The 14765-nt window shown below is 44.0% G+C and overlaps 2 protein-coding genes across 7 annotated transcripts in view; one reads left to right on the top strand and one right to left on the bottom strand.

Annotated features, from left to right (window-relative positions):
• Nucleotides 1-1001: 1001 nt before the first annotated feature.
• Nucleotides 1002-8406, bottom strand: SDHAF2 (succinate dehydrogenase complex assembly factor 2). Of its 2 annotated transcripts, XR_014540799.1 has the most exons (5): nucleotides 8169-8406; nucleotides 7634-7839; nucleotides 5723-5832; nucleotides 3671-3944; nucleotides 1002-3632 (listed from the first exon to the last, which is right to left on the bottom strand). XR_014540799.1 is itself a non-coding variant. In XM_083581104.1 (4 exons), the coding sequence occupies exons 1-4, from the start codon at nucleotides 8187-8189 to the stop codon at nucleotides 3814-3816; spliced, it is 468 nt and encodes a 155-aa protein (XP_083437230.1). In that variant the 5' UTR covers nucleotides 8190-8406; the 3' UTR covers nucleotides 3665-3813. The 2 variants fall into 2 exon arrangements, 1 of the variants encoding a protein (XP_083437230.1); XM_083581104.1 differs by lacking the exon at nucleotides 1002-3632 and having other exon boundaries at nucleotides 3665-3944.
• Nucleotides 8400-14765, top strand: part of CPSF7 (cleavage and polyadenylation specific factor 7) — a 21466-nt gene continuing 15100 nt past the window's right edge. Inside the window, exons 1-2 of one of the 5 annotated variants that reach the window (XM_083580823.1) lie at nucleotides 8400-8458; nucleotides 8972-9082. In XM_083580823.1, coding sequence (XP_083436949.1) covers nucleotides 9029-9082 — 54 coding nt within the window. In that variant the 5' untranslated portion in view covers nucleotides 8400-8458; nucleotides 8972-9028. Of the gene's footprint in view, nucleotides 8615-8971; nucleotides 9246-14765 lie in introns of all 5 variants that reach the window. The other 4 variants (XM_083580827.1, XM_083580825.1, XM_083580824.1 and 1 more) reach the window with 4 other exon arrangements.

Below are 14765 nucleotides of genomic sequence, written 5' to 3'. Positions count from 1 at the left end.
AACATAGAACAGTACCAAGTGGGCAGAAAGGAATACGTGTAAGGCTGTGTGCCTACTAAATGTCTGCAGTCACAGCTGTGCAGTGTAATTCAAGTGTAACTTTAGATGTCCGGCACACAACTCTTGAGAATTTAAGCTTTCGCCACCATTATCCCACCTCCCAATGTTCTGCATTTGTATCTGCAAAATAATATTGAAATGTTATTGTAAAGTCTTAGCAATATGAGTTGCGGGTTTCAGATAGCTCAGTTTTGGTGCTGTATGATTCTGTTGCTTACCTAGGACTAAAATAAGTGTATTTGTGTTATATTTTACTCATGTCATTGAATGTGGCATTACTTGACACAGAATCTCGGCAATCTGAACTCTGACACGGAAGAGAAATCTCTGAGCATACAAAATTAAAACTATGTAAGTTACACATCACTTTTGATCAAGCCTGCATGTGAATATTTAGTATTGAGGAAACATCATCAACATGCTTATAATGACACCATGTGGTAGTTTAAAGGTAATGCCATAGACTAGATGGCTGCAAAGAAGCATGTAACCTTAAGCAAGACTTTTAACGTTCTGTGTGATAAGGGGCGGGGGGGGGGGGGAACCAACTCTAGGAGGGCCAAGCTGTATTTCAAATTGTCACACAGCTAGCAAGTTTTAATAGGATTTTTTTTTAATTTAAAAAAGTACATTACATAAAACATGTTCTGCAGAAACCCCTGGGTGTCTGAAAGTGTTACTTATATGATTATTGAAGAAGTCACTGCTGGCCAGAAGAAAAAGTATTTATGTATCCTAGAACAATTTCAAACACCTGTTTTGAAAATACCTGACTCCCAGTAACTGACTGAAAAGTGGAAAAGCGCCTAACAGGGTTAGACACAAGCCACACAGTAGTTTTCTTCTTTTTGCACCATCAACTTCTAAAAATAGAATAGCTAAAGTTCATTCAGCTACGAATGCTAGCAGTTGATTGGGTGAAAAAAGGAAATACAAGCAGACTGAATAAACAGTGTGTGTTTATGAAAATTTATGAACAGAGACATAGGCTGATTTATTTGCTTTTTAAAGTATTTCACATAAAATTTTCAAATGGAAGGGTGGTCCCCTTTGGAATAAGGAATTTGTAGTGACGAATCTTGTTTTGTCAGCAAATGGCACACATTTTTGTGTTCTGGGAAATAATGTTCTTGTAAGTTAAATTCTACTTTCAGCTTCTAATTTTTTGTTTTCATTTTGTCTATGTTGAGAACTGCCCTGTGATCTTTGAATGAAAGGCAGTATAAAAATGTAATAAATCATAGAATTGGAAGGGGCCCAAGGGTCATCTAGTCCAACCCCCTGCAATGCAGGAATCTCAGCTAAAGCATCCATGACAGATGGCCATCCAATCTCTGTTAAAAAACCTCCAAGGAGAGCCCACCACCTTTCACGGGAGTCTGTTTCACTGCCGAACAGCTCTTACTGCCAGAAAGTTTTTTCGAATGTTTAGTTGGAGATATTCATTGTTTAACAGTATATTGTGTACTTCTATATTAAACTTTGCTTGGTATAGCAAGTGGGTGGGAATTATTCTACATCTGAGGGTGGGGGGAGACAGTGTGAGTATTCACTAACTGCCAAACACATCAAATTACAACAACTACAAAGGACAGACAGTATCCATTTAATGCTGCAGCTACCACTATATCAAACGGTAGCAAATGAGGGAAGAGGAGTGAAATGAATAGACACCGACTATAAAGGACAGGGTCAGCAGGGGGGGGGGGGGAATTATAACCATGTGCCACTGGTTTTTACTGACAAGTGCCAGCTAAAACCTTGAGTCCCAAGTTGGATTAAGGTAGTTGGGGACCCTGGCGCAATTCCCAACATACAACTTTCTTCCCCCCACAAAAAACACATAAGGTACCACAGAATAGGGGCTGCCGTTCATTCTATGCAGGAATTAGGCCCCTCTGTGCATCCACTGTCACTGAGTAGCAGTAATTACATCTGCCTGTTGCCAATGATGGAAGAGAAGAAATGCAGGGCCACTCCACTGGGACAGCTGAGAGATCAGTAACTTTTGGCGCCTCCTTTCCTTGCATTTTCCCATCCCAGCTGGTCATTAAAGCAACTTGAAAGCATGGATTTGAACCAGAGTTTGCCTATTTCCTCCTAGCTCCCTCCATTTCTTTTTGTGTCATTTAATTTTAGATTGTAAGGCTGAGGGCATATATAGCGATTTTAATGATTTGTAAGCTGCTCTGCGAGCCTTTTTTGGCTGAAGAGTGGGATTTAAAAAACCTTTAAATAAATAAGAAACACACACACACCAAGGACATACACAAGGGCAATATGCAAGGACCAAATCTTCCATATGCAGCTTGTTAATGTTGGCCTCATTGATCTACTGAAGATGTACTAACAAACAGCACCAATATGCACAAGTTCTGGTGGAGCCTTCAACTGATGTCTCAAAATTCCTGCAAAAATACTTGTGGCTAAGAAGAAGAATAAGAATAAAGTCTTCTAGGCTAGGGACACAGGGGTTGTAGCAATTGGACAAAGGCAGTAGCAAATAAACCTATCAAGCAGAATGGAAGGAAAGTGATGGGCACATCCACCAGTGCATAGGCTGACACAGCTGAAAACTGGTAAGTATATCCAGAACTGCACTTGTGGGGAGGCCTGAGGCAACCCCATTGCTGTCATGTGACTGCATGGAGTCAGATCACTGCACCAACTCCAGCAATTGGCTTTAGGAATGTACCCTCAGCATCTAAGATGTCCAGTAATGAATTACTTATATGGGGTTGCTATCCATTCATTATTGAAAATACACTTATAGCATAAAGAGTACTATAGACTTCCACAAATCTACGATTCTCAATCATTTGTTCACCTTTTGGCGAATCATACAATACAGAAATCTGCCCAGGAATCCTGGAACTGAGCAGAATATAAAATAATACTACAGCTGTATAAGAATAATAATGATAATTTATTATTTATAACCCACCCATCTGGCTGGGTTTCCCCAGCCACTCTGGGCGGCTTCCAACAGAATATTAAAAACAATAGAGTGTCAGACATTAAAAACGTCCCTAAACAGGGCCGTCTTCAGTTGTCTTTTAAAAGTAAAATAGTTGTTTATTGCCTTGACATCAGCTGGGAGGATCATACCTTGGAAGTCGAACAGAATCCGTTCCGGAAGTCCATCCAACTTCTGAAACGTTCAACTTCCAAAGCGCAGCTTCTGATTGGCTTCAGAAAGCTTCTGCAGCCAATCGGAAACCGCAGAAGCCCCGTCAGATGTTTGGCTTCCTAAAGAACATTCGAAAACCAGAGCACTCACTTTCAGTTTTCAATCGTTCAGGAGCCGAAACGTTTCACTCTCAAGGCATTCAGGAGTTGAGGTACAACTGTGATTTGTTATGTATAATTTAACAACCATGCGCATTTCTCAATGAACCAGAACAATGCCTTTTGTTTTTATCAATCACCCTGCAGTCCTATACCAGTGGGATTACTGAAGTGCATTCTGAGTCAGAAAAGGTACTCTGTTAACACTTCTATACCTGTCTTCTCAGAAGTGTTGCATTGAATTTAATGGGAGCTATAACCAAGTATCTAAAGGACCACACATCCTTTTTGGGGGGCAATTAGTCTTCAAGAAAAAAAGCACTGAAGCTTTATTACAGATAAGTAAAGCATGGAAAACAGTGACCATTCACAAGAGTGGGACTCAAGAGGCCTGAATACCACAGTGTGTGCTTCTAGGTTTCAAACGATGTCCAGACTGTATGGCCTTCTCCAGAAACCACAAGATCAGTGTGAAGCTTCAACAAGATACTCAAGATCTGGTTGTTGCAGTCTCTTTTCTCTGTTCTTGTTTTTGGTAAACTCTCTAAGCATCTCCATGACTTCATTTTCAAAGATTTCTGGAGCAGGCTTTGCTTCTTTGGGGAGAAAAAAGGAAGAAGTGAAACAACAGTATAAGCTCTGCTACCAGTGTCTGAAGATTCTGTACACTGAGGTGTCCACCAGATGTTGGATTCCAACTCATCAGTGCCAGCCAACAAAGATAAGAGTTGTAGTCCAGCAAAATCTGGATGAAATCACATTGGCTACCCCTGCTCAGAACTACAGAGTCTACAGATCTAGTAGGTTTTCCAAGATCATTTTGTCACTGGACTTAAAATTATTTGTCAAGCCCCATTTCAAAGACATCCCAGTTAGTGTGTTAAGTACAGAAAAGGAAACAAAATGGAATGCTTGCTTTCCAAACAAACAAAAGACATTTTTTTATGTGTCAGGGAGCAAGAATGTTTTTGGAACTTCTTGTAAAATGGCAGTGGGAAGTCTCGGCCCGTGACCCTAATTAGGCTGGTGCAGGTCACATGAGGCTGTTGCCCACAACCCACAAGACGTCATAAGTAAAATGGGGCAGGTATGGGCAAGAAAAGAACAATCAGGAGTTTAAGTGAGTTCTCAATTATTTCTTTGAAAGCACCAATCAGCTGATTAATGCAGACAGGGAGCCCTGCTGGGAGTCAGTGGCACTCCAAACAGAGCATTTTCCCCTTTGTAGAGAAAAAACAACTAGCTGTTTGGAGCAAACACTTTGAATCCTAATTGCTACCTCCAAATGGACCTCAAAGGTTCCCTGTAATGCTCGTCAGCTAATTGGTGCTGAAAGTGCATCTTCAAAGAAGATTGTTGTATAGTAACCCATTTGAATGTTGATAGGTGTCATTTGATGTATTATGCCATCAGGTGACTGACAGTTGGGTGGTCCCATGCATCTGTCAAAGTTGGCCGAATGGGAAGCAGAGTATTGGCCTACTAGCCAGATCCAGTTCCCCGCCGCTGCCATAAAATATATAATATACAGTGGTACCTCGGGTTACAGACGCTTCAGGTTACAGACGCTGCTAACCTAGAAATAGTATCTCGGGTTAAGAACTTTGCTTCAGGATGAGAACAGAAATCGCGCAGCAGCGGCACAGCAGCAGCAGGAGGCCCCATTAGCTAAAGTGGTGCTTCAGGTTAAGAACAGTTTCAGGTTAAAAACGGACCTCCAGAACGAATTAAGTTCTTCACCTGAGGTACCACTATATTATCATTAACTATACAGCAGTTCTGCAACCTAAAACTATGCTTGCTAAGGAGGATGTTAAGTTCTACTAAATTCAAAAAGGGCTTACTGCAAATAAAAATACATATGTTTTAAAGGTAGAGTATACATTAGTTATACTCTTGATCAGCCTGACTGCTAGAGTTGGAATGTTTATATGGTGAACATGACAATTTTTAGACCCTGCTCATAGCTAAAACTGTATTTCAGGTTGTCAGTGACAAATCCTTCTAGGACAATCACACACCTTTTCAGGACAGAGGTTGAAATATTACATGTACTGTGCTGCTGTGTGTGGTCCAGAGGGCAGCAACACAAGAACAAGCATTTTCTGTGACGGCTCCCCACTTGTGGAATGTTCTCCCCAAAGGGGCTTGCCTGATGTCTTCATTTACATAACTTTAGGCATCAGGTAAAAACATTCCCGTTCTCCCAGGTCTTTGGCCTTTTTAACTGTGTGCAGGGGGGTTATTGTTTTTGTTTGTTACTATGTTGTATATTTTTAAGTTTTTATATTGTGAAATGCCCTTCATAAGACACGCCCCCAAGTCACATAAGAGCCAATAGCAAGTGACCCCAAAAGACAGTGTTTTGCTTTACCTGTTGCCCAGTAGTAGATATCCCAATCATTGCTGGGCTCATTAATCAGGCGATCATAAAGATCCAGCTGTTGCTCATTCATTCGATTCAGATTCTCTTTGGCAAAGAAACTATGGAAACAATAAAACAGCATACTGGGAAAACCAGACGAGGTAGAAAAAAATACCACAATGTAATAAATATACTACATTCTGGCTATGCAAGTGTCAGAAATTTCTGCACACCCATTCAGACAAACAAAAGGCATTATTACAGTTCAAGGTCCAGGCAAAAGCAATGAGGAGCAGGGCTACTGAGGGGTGTGGCCTTTGGAGAAGAGTTCCAGAAGCTGGATAGAGGGGCTCAGAGGGGAGACCACATTCAGCCCCAGGTTCCCTCTATCAGTTCAAGATAAACCAATGTCTGACTATACCCTTGATAACCAAGAGAAAACAGAATGGACAATCTTCTCCTTTTTCCTCTATAAGCTGATTTTCAATATTTCATAACAATGCTTCCTAGCGCTGTCCTTGGATGAGGGTATTTCCAAGTGCAAGGAGAGAGCAACGTTTCTTTTTTTAAAAATGTAGGTTTATAAAATGATGCACAATATGGAGAAAGTAGACAACAATGATTTTGTACTCACTGTTTTTCAGCTAAATTTCCAGTTGCATTTTATCAGTTTAAACTGCCCAGAGAACATACGGTAGTTTCATCATTCTTATCTCTGTTTTATATACATTATAAAATGAAATAACAATTATAATATTAATATTAAATATTTTAATATTTAAAGACTCGATTCTTAATATCTCTATCTTTTGATGGATGGCCATCCTGACTCGGCCCCAGACACACTGACCAGATGTCTGGAAGCTGTGGCTGGATGGTTATGTGGGAGCCGGTTGAAATCCTTCGAAGACAGAGGTCCTCTGGCTGGGACGGAGCGATATGGGATTGAGGGGGCAACTCCCATCTCTTGCGGGGGTGCAATTAGTGCCAGCATTGTCCGTTAAGAGTTTGGGTGTAATCTTCGATACCTCCCTCTCTATGGAGGCGCAGGTTACAGCAATAACAAAGACGGCATTTTTTCATCTCCGCCAAGCTAAGCAGTTGGCTCCTTATCTCTCTCGCCCTGACCTAGCCACTGTGATCCACGCGACGGTCACCTCCAGACTGGATTGTTGTAACTCGCTCTACGTGGGGCTGCCCTTGAGACTGACCCAGAAACTCCAGCGGGTGCAGAATGCCGCGGCGAGACTCCTTATGGGGTCTTCGCTGCGAGATCATATTCATCCTGTACTATACCAGCTGCACTGGCTCCCGGTGGAGTACAGGATCAGGTTTAAGGTGCTGGTTTTAACCTTTAAAGCCCTATACGGCCTAGGACCCTCGTACCTATGGGACCGCCTCTCCTGGTATGTCCCACAGAGAAATTTACGGTCTGCAAATAAAAACATCCTGAAGATCCCAGGCCACAGAGAGGTTAGGCTGGCCTCAACTAGAGCCAGGGCTTTCTCGGCCGTGGCTCCAACCTGGTAGAACGCTCTGTCACAAGAGACTAGGGCCCTGTGGGACCTGACATCTTTCCGCTGGGCCTGCAAGACAGAGGTGTTCCACCAGGCCTTTGGTCAGGGCGCAGCCTGACCCCCTCCTCTGGCAATCTGCACAGAATTTTGCTTAATGGTTGCCATCAATTTGATTTTAATTTGATTTTAATTAATTTTATAATGAATGTTTTTAGAATGTTGGATTATTTTGATTGTTGTTAGCCACCCTGAGCCCATCTTCGGCTGGGGAGGGCGGGATATAAATAAAATGTATTATTATTATTATTATTATTATTATTATTAATATGGTTACCAGGAAACAAGTCCAAGTTGAAAGCAACGAGGAGGTTTAGGAAAGGCAGAACAGAAGGCGACGGCTCACCTGAGCAGGAGGCAGTTCTCCAGCATGCCCCTCTTGCGGCTCTCGTACAGCAGCCTCGCGCGCTTCCTCGCCGGGGCTTCGTGGGGCCGGGCCTGCCAAGGCGGCAGAGGGATCTCCAGCAGATCCCGCCCGGAGTCGGAGGGAGAGTCCCCGCGGTAGCAGCACTTCGACGAGCGGAGGACGCAGGCAGGGAACAGAAAGAGGCGCTGCGAGACAAACAGGCAGGGAAACGGCGTAAGGCAACCAAGGGCAGCAGCAGCGTCCGACCCACCGCTCCGTTACTACGCGAACGCGCCGGAGCCCCTGCTGGTGCGACGGTTAGGGAGTCGGACTAGGACTCGGGGAGGCCGTGACGCTCAGGGGGTGACCTTGGGGGCCAGTCGCTGCCTCTTAATCTCAGCCCAGCCCACCTCGCAGGGTTGGTGTTGTGGGGCCAGGAAGCCTATGCGCTTCACCCTGAGCTCCTTGGAGGCGAAGCGGGGGACACGAATTCAACAAATGCCTAGATACATAACGTGCATCTCCCTTTACTCACGCGAACGCTCAGCGCCGCCATCCTGGTTTCCTCCGCAGCCGCTCTACCCTTCGCGGCCCACCTCTACGGAAGCCTCTCAGCTTCTCCACAACGCATGCGCCCTAAAGTCACTTCTCGGCCTCCCACGCCCGCTTCGGAAAAGCCGCCTACGGAGAGGGGCCTTTTCTGTTTTTGTTTACTCCTGCGCGAGGCGGCAGAGCAACAGGCCGGAAGGGGCGGGCCTTGCGGAAGGGGCGGGCCTCGGCAGGGAGGAAGGGGCGGGGCAACGGGAGGAGGCGCTGGCTGTAGCGGTGAGAGGAGGAGGGGAGGAGGAGGAGGAGGCGGCCGAGGACGAGGGGGGGTGGGGGTTCGCGCGCGCGTTTTGGGCCTGCCTGGGATTGCTAGGCCTTGAGCGGTATAACGGGCCCCGAGCGGCGCCGGGGAGGCGTCGGAGCTTCGTGGCCGGGGTGAGCGCGGGGGAAGTGGGCAGCGGCGGCGGCGTGTCTCCGTCGCAGCGCGGGAAAAAGGAGGCGATGGCGGGCGCGAGCGTCCAGGCGCGCGCAGCTATGGCGGCCCGCGGAGGAGGGGAAGCGGGAAGGGAGGCGGGGGCGGCCCGGCTCTCGGGTTCTCCGCTGCCGGCGGAAGGTCCCGTCGTCCGAGTGGCACTGAGGCGGCGAGGGGGGCGGGGCCGCCTGCGCGGGATCCTCGGCGGAGCGGGGCTGCGCGGGAACGGGCCTGGGCTCTGCCGGCGGCGGCCGCGTGAGGCGGCGATCTCACTAACCTGCGTCTCCTTCCCCCTTCTCTTTGCTCTGTGACCCCCGCAGTGCGGCTCTTTCTTCTCCCCCCACCCCCGGTTCTCTCGGCGGCTCCCCTGGAGAAATATGTCGGAAGGAGTGGACCTCATCGACATCTACGCCGACGAAGAGTTTAACCAGGTGAGCGCGGCTGCGGACCCCGCTGGGTGGGCGTAAGGGCTGCGCCACCGTCTCGGCGGGATGTGGAAGGGCGGCAGGTGAGCGCTAGAAGAAGAGGCGAACTCTCCACGAGCCCCGAAACTTCGGCCCGTGCTGAGGTCTCAAAAGAGAGGTTTGTCCTCAGGTGCGTTGTTAGGCTGCTGGAGCATCCTTTCCTTTCACGGTAGAAATACGAAAATCTCTGTAGAAGCAAATTCCGTTGTGTGAAAAGTTTGTTGAGTGAGAAGTGAATAGTGTTAAATCAGCGTTATAACTGGAGATTTCCTAATAAACTCCTCACATTTGCCAATTGGTGTGGATTGTTTTACTCTACAGGAAAGAAAACATCATGAACCAAATGAATGCATGTTGGAAGAAATGTTGAATCACTATTTGTGCGTGTGTGTTTTGGAATGTATGAAGTCTTCCTTTTAAAAAAAGAAATAGGAAGTTACAGCATGATAGAAATAGAAAGTAATAGCATGTTAGTCTACGTAGTCTCTCAAGTGAGAGGTGCCTTCCTGGAATCAAATTAACATAACAGTTGAGGATGCTGAATCTTTTAGAAATATGTAACCTGGGTCAGTGAGCAGACCAAGATGGTTGGTACAGTAGCTCCTGCATATGTGATTTCAAGTTACATAGTATTCTGTCCCATTCGCTGCACCACATTGACACAAAAAAATTAAACATGGAAACTGACAGGCAATTATGCAGTTAATCACAGGCAATACTAGCACCTTCATAGGAAAAGATCCTTCAGTTTTGTGCACACATTGCTTGCAGTACATATTCTTTATAGCCTAAAAAGTGAACAATTAAGTGATGTTAGGGGTGTAGGTAACAGCAACTTTAGTCCACCTTACAGTTCTACTTTTCATGCCTGCTTATACCTAATATTTTTTGTTACAATTATAAATTGGGTCATCTTAGTTATTGAAATGACTGTGTTTAATGGGAGAAAGAAGTGGGAAGACAGGATAACCTTTTCTGTCTGATGTATTAACTTTGTGTGAGAGTGCATTGCACTAGAAATCAAATCTGGTTTGTGGTGTATATTGTTCCCTATTGATTTCAATCCTCAAGGCTTGATTACTGTAGCACACTTTATGTGGGGCTACCCTTTATCTAGTCTGGAAGCTTCAATTTGTGCAGAATGCAGTGGCCAGACTGCTCAAAGGAGCAGCATACTACTCTGCTGCTGAGGGAGCTGTTGTGGTTGCCTGTTTGTTACCTGCCTAGGTTCAAGGTACTTACATTAATTCACAAAACCCTAAACAGTACAGGCCTTTGCAATACAATTTTTCTCTTTAATGATGTTTTATTGATGCTTTTTGCTGCTTTTATTTTTATATGCTGTTAACCACTTTGGTATATTTTGATGAAAGTGTGGATTATAAATACATAAATAAATAAATAAATAAATAAATAGAAATAAACACCCACATGTGTTTCAAGTGTGTGTTTATGTATTACTTTAAATAGAACATTAAGAAGGCCGTGCAATTCCATAAGCAGTAGGACTGGAACCAAACTTACACTGAACAGAATTATACTGTAACCACAGAAACATGGCAACCAGCAGCCAGTTTGTTCATAATAACTCCTTTAGTGGCATTGTTCAGTGGCAGAGCACAACAAACCACGCAGGAGGTCCCAAGAGCAGTCCCTGCCATCTCCAGATAGTGACTGACTGCTGTCTGAAGCTCTGGAGAACCTTTGCCAGTCAGTCTAGCAAATACTAAGCTATATGGACAGTGGTCTGACTTGCCTTAAACCAGCACCCGATATTCCTACAAACCTGGGCTGAGGAACGTATAGCTCCATATGCTTTAGGCCTCCCCCTGCTACCTTCTGTCCTGGGCCACATGGTTAGTGCTCAGGGATGATGGGCATTGTAGTTAAGCACATCTGGGCTTCCTACATGTGCAATACTCATAGTCCTTACTCCAGGTAAAGATAAAGCATATAGTTTATATTGTCAAGGTCCCAAGTTTGATCTTGCCACCTCCAAGCAGCAGCATTTCATCTCCATTTTGTCCCATCCTTAACTCCTGGTCACACCCATTCTTTCCTGTTGATTTATTTACTACTATGCATAAGTTTCATTTCACAAGGGTTCTAGTTTATGCTCATTGTGTATCCCTGTATGTGGTTATAGCACTAGACTGATTGGTCTACAAGAGAGGATTAATACCTATATGTCAGCTTTCCTGTATCTTGGTTTGGAATGTGTAGGAACATTTCCTCTTTTGGGTTGACGTTAGGGGTGCCCAGTGCTAATTCCCTCCAATGTCAGGTGTACATTCAGGTGTATTCATGTACATGCCATCTTGCATTCACAACTAGTGCAAAGGCACTTCACTGTTTTCAGTAATTTTGAATATATGAATGCTGGTGAAGTTGTTGCAACATCACACAGCGTTTCTGCTGCTGCACTAATTGTTTTTTCTGACTGCATGACTCTAGGTAATGACCACATTTCATCTCTGGGAGCATTAGATGGATGGATGCTTGTCTCTGGAAGGCATGGGGTGTATGTTAAATGTTCCACTTGATCAGGGAAAATTTATTGTATTCTACCTATAGTACCCCATTTTTAAATATTCTGTTCCCTATCGAGTAAAAGAAGTATAATACGAGTATGTAATGAATTAATTTTATCTATAAGAGGTTTTCATATTTCTACAATAGTTTTCTAGAGTAAAGGATTGCTCTTGTAAACTTGGTAATCTGTTCTGGCGAAGGTGTTCTACCCTGAAAAAGTTTTAATTACAACAAATCACTGGTGTAGATGACACCATTATAGCTTTCAGACAAATATGTTTTATATATTTATTTGAAATTCCTAGTTGTGGCAAGAGAAGAAACATAAAATATATTGAGGACCAAATCCTCTTGTTCAGGTATTGGTTACATAATTCAAAAACTTTATATGACTTTTGTGCACATTCATTGTGTGCGCTATGTCTATTTCCTGTAGTATTTCTGCCTACCATACACTTCATTCTGTATACCTTTAGCCACTCCTCTTTAATGTGTGCTTACCCAGTCTTCACCCATATTGGCTTGTTCCCCAGTGGATAGATTTAGGTCACATTCACAGCATACTTTTAAAGTACTATGATACCACTTTAAACTGTCATGGCTTCTCCCAAAGAATTCTGGGAGCTGTCGTTTATTAAGCATGCTGAGAATTGTTAGGAAATCCCCATTCCCCTCACAGAGCTACCACAGTTCCCACAGTGGTTTAACAATCAGTCCCTCTGCATAGGGAACTCTAGGAATTGAAGTTATGGGAGGGGAATAGGAGTCTCCTAACAACTATCAGCACCCTAAGAGTGCTTTAAATGTATTGTTTGAATGTGACCTTATCGGTGTACATGGTGAGAAAGAAAGAACAGTATTTATAGGCCTATAGTTGCTTCTTCATCATCTATTGCCAATGATGTCGTCAGCCACACTTGATCTGTAGGAGGATAAGAAGAATAGAGAAAATGTACTCCCCATTTCTTCACAGTGTACATGGTTGGAGCTTCCCTGGGGACAGGTGGGGGCGGGAGCGTACTCTGGCTGTGGATAGCAACTTCAACTTGGATGGTGGTGTTTTGTGGTGGGTTATTTGCTACTATGTATGGCTTATTCCCCACACTGCTTACCTTTCGTGGGGACCTGCTTACTAGTATGCATCTCCTTTTGTAAGTACAGGAGTTGAACTTCTTAGCTGTTTGTGTATTGAGCAATGAGACAGGCTGCTTTTGGAGAGCCTGAAAACATACTAAACATTGGACACCTGCCCTTTCTTCCTTTCTTTTTCTTATTTGAATCTCACCCATAGCCATAGTTGTGACATCACTGGCTGCTGCACAAGTGCAAAGTTGCACCACCACAATGGTTTTGACAGATGTGAGCTATGTGCAGGTGTAAATGTTCCATTTGTGTAGGAGTAGGGCTCCTTCCCATGGTGCAAAACATGTGGGTTATCAAGTGTTTTTTCCACTGGATAGCAGGGAACTGTCTTCACATTAGATGCTGAATTCCCAGTTCATTTGCCTTACCAATCTGATCAGGTTGTGTGCATAGAGCTCATATTTTTTAATACATGTATTCCAGAATAGTTTATGTGCTGAGTCTTGTCACGTGTTTGGTGTGTGGCACCTTGTCATTCCACGTGCTTGTTCAAGAGTATGATTAGCTGTGCTCTTTTTTTCAGTTGGGGCTGTACCTGAACCTCTGCTAGAGGAACATGGGAAGCTGCCTTATACTAAATCAGACCATTTGTCTCTGTAGCTCAGTATTGTCTACAGTGACTAGCAGTGGCCCTCTGAATTTTCAGACCAGGGTATCTCCCAGCCCTATCTGGTATGCCAGGGATTGACCTTTTGACATTCTGCATGCAGTGCTGATGCTCTACCTTTCAGCTATGGCCCAGCCCAGTCCCAGATCCTCTCTGGAGTGGGTTCTGATGTAATGGATGCTGCTGCCCATGTTATTTCCCCTCGTTTAAGAGTAACTTGGTTCCCATAGCTTTTCAATGGGTTGTCTTTGTATGCTAACCATTTCATTTCAGAGTTCTGTCCCTGTGTGTTTTGGCAGGAGGGTTATTCATGCTTGTCTAACGGTGGAGGGTGTGTGCTGTTTCCTATGAGGTAGTATGATGGTTATCAATGTACACTCATGGTCCTTGGATAGAATGCTAATGAGCAACATATTTTTGTTCATTAGTTTCCTTTTCTTCCATCTTAGCAGCATTAGCAGCACACCACAACTTCACTAGTGCAGTAGTATTACATGGATGTGGGAATACAGCTTTGGACCCAGATATGCAAAAGTTGCCTGTAAGCTTTCTTGTCCATAAGAGAATCCACTGAAGAACTAGAGAAGACATGACTAAATAACAAGAACAATTGGACCAAGAGCCTGTGAGCTTTCTGTGTGTAGGGATTCATCTGGAGGCCTTTGTCAACTTAGAGCCTTTTCAGTTGTGGCACACACCTTATTAAATACCTTACCCAATGAGATCAGTCAGGCCTTCACACTGTTTTTAAGTAGCAGGCAGAAACATGACTGTTTAAGAAGACTTTTGACTTCTCCCCACTCTCAGTTTAATTTGTTTAATGTTGTGCCTTTATGTGATTTTCAGGAATTACTTATATTCTTCGACCTGGCATGTTAACAATTGCTCATTACCACTATTTTTTAGAATTGCTGCTCTTTTATGTTTTAAGATATTGTATGAAACTTTGTTTTGGAAACCACCCTGATTCCATTTTCCCCCCTTAAAGGCAGGATATGGGTTTTTACAATAAATTAATAGTTGAGCCAAGAATATAGCACTGTGTTCTAGGATCAAGTTTTGGAAATGGAAATCTCAATGTATGGAAGTAGGCTAAAGATTTGATCAAAGTTTCAACAAACTATTTGTTTCCTCTGCAGATTCAGAGTGCAAACAAGAATGTGTTTCAAATGCAGCTTCATGAAAAATACACATTGTAGAGAATTCAAAGCCTCTGTGCCATGCAAAAGTAAAGAAGCACATACTGTGGCTTGGGTCCAGAGTTCCTGCAGGCAGAACTTCTCTCATTCTGTGCTCCCATTGGAGGAAAGGAAAAGCAATCTCCACTGATGCTTCCTGCCCCCTGAACAACTGCTCTGAGGCGAGGGT

This window comes from Podarcis filfolensis (genome assembly GCF_964270895.1).
Source record: "Podarcis filfolensis genome assembly, chromosome: 1".
In the NCBI taxonomy this organism is placed as follows: domain Eukaryota; kingdom Metazoa; phylum Chordata; class Lepidosauria; order Squamata; family Lacertidae; genus Podarcis; species Podarcis filfolensis.
This window is presented reverse-complemented; position numbering and strand designations above follow the sequence as displayed.

Coding starts and splice junctions, on each gene's coding strand:
- SDHAF2 (XM_083581104.1), bottom strand. CDS start 8,189: ATGGCGGCGCTGAGCGTTCGC. Junction 7,840..8,168: donor TGGCGGCGCTGAGCGTTCGC/GTGAGTAAAGGG, acceptor TTTGTCTCGCAG/CGCCTCTTTCTGTTCCCTGC. Junction 3,945..5,722: donor TATCTACTACTGGGCAACAG/GTAAAGCAAAAC, acceptor TTCTCCCCAAAG/AAGCAAAGCCTGCTCCAGAA.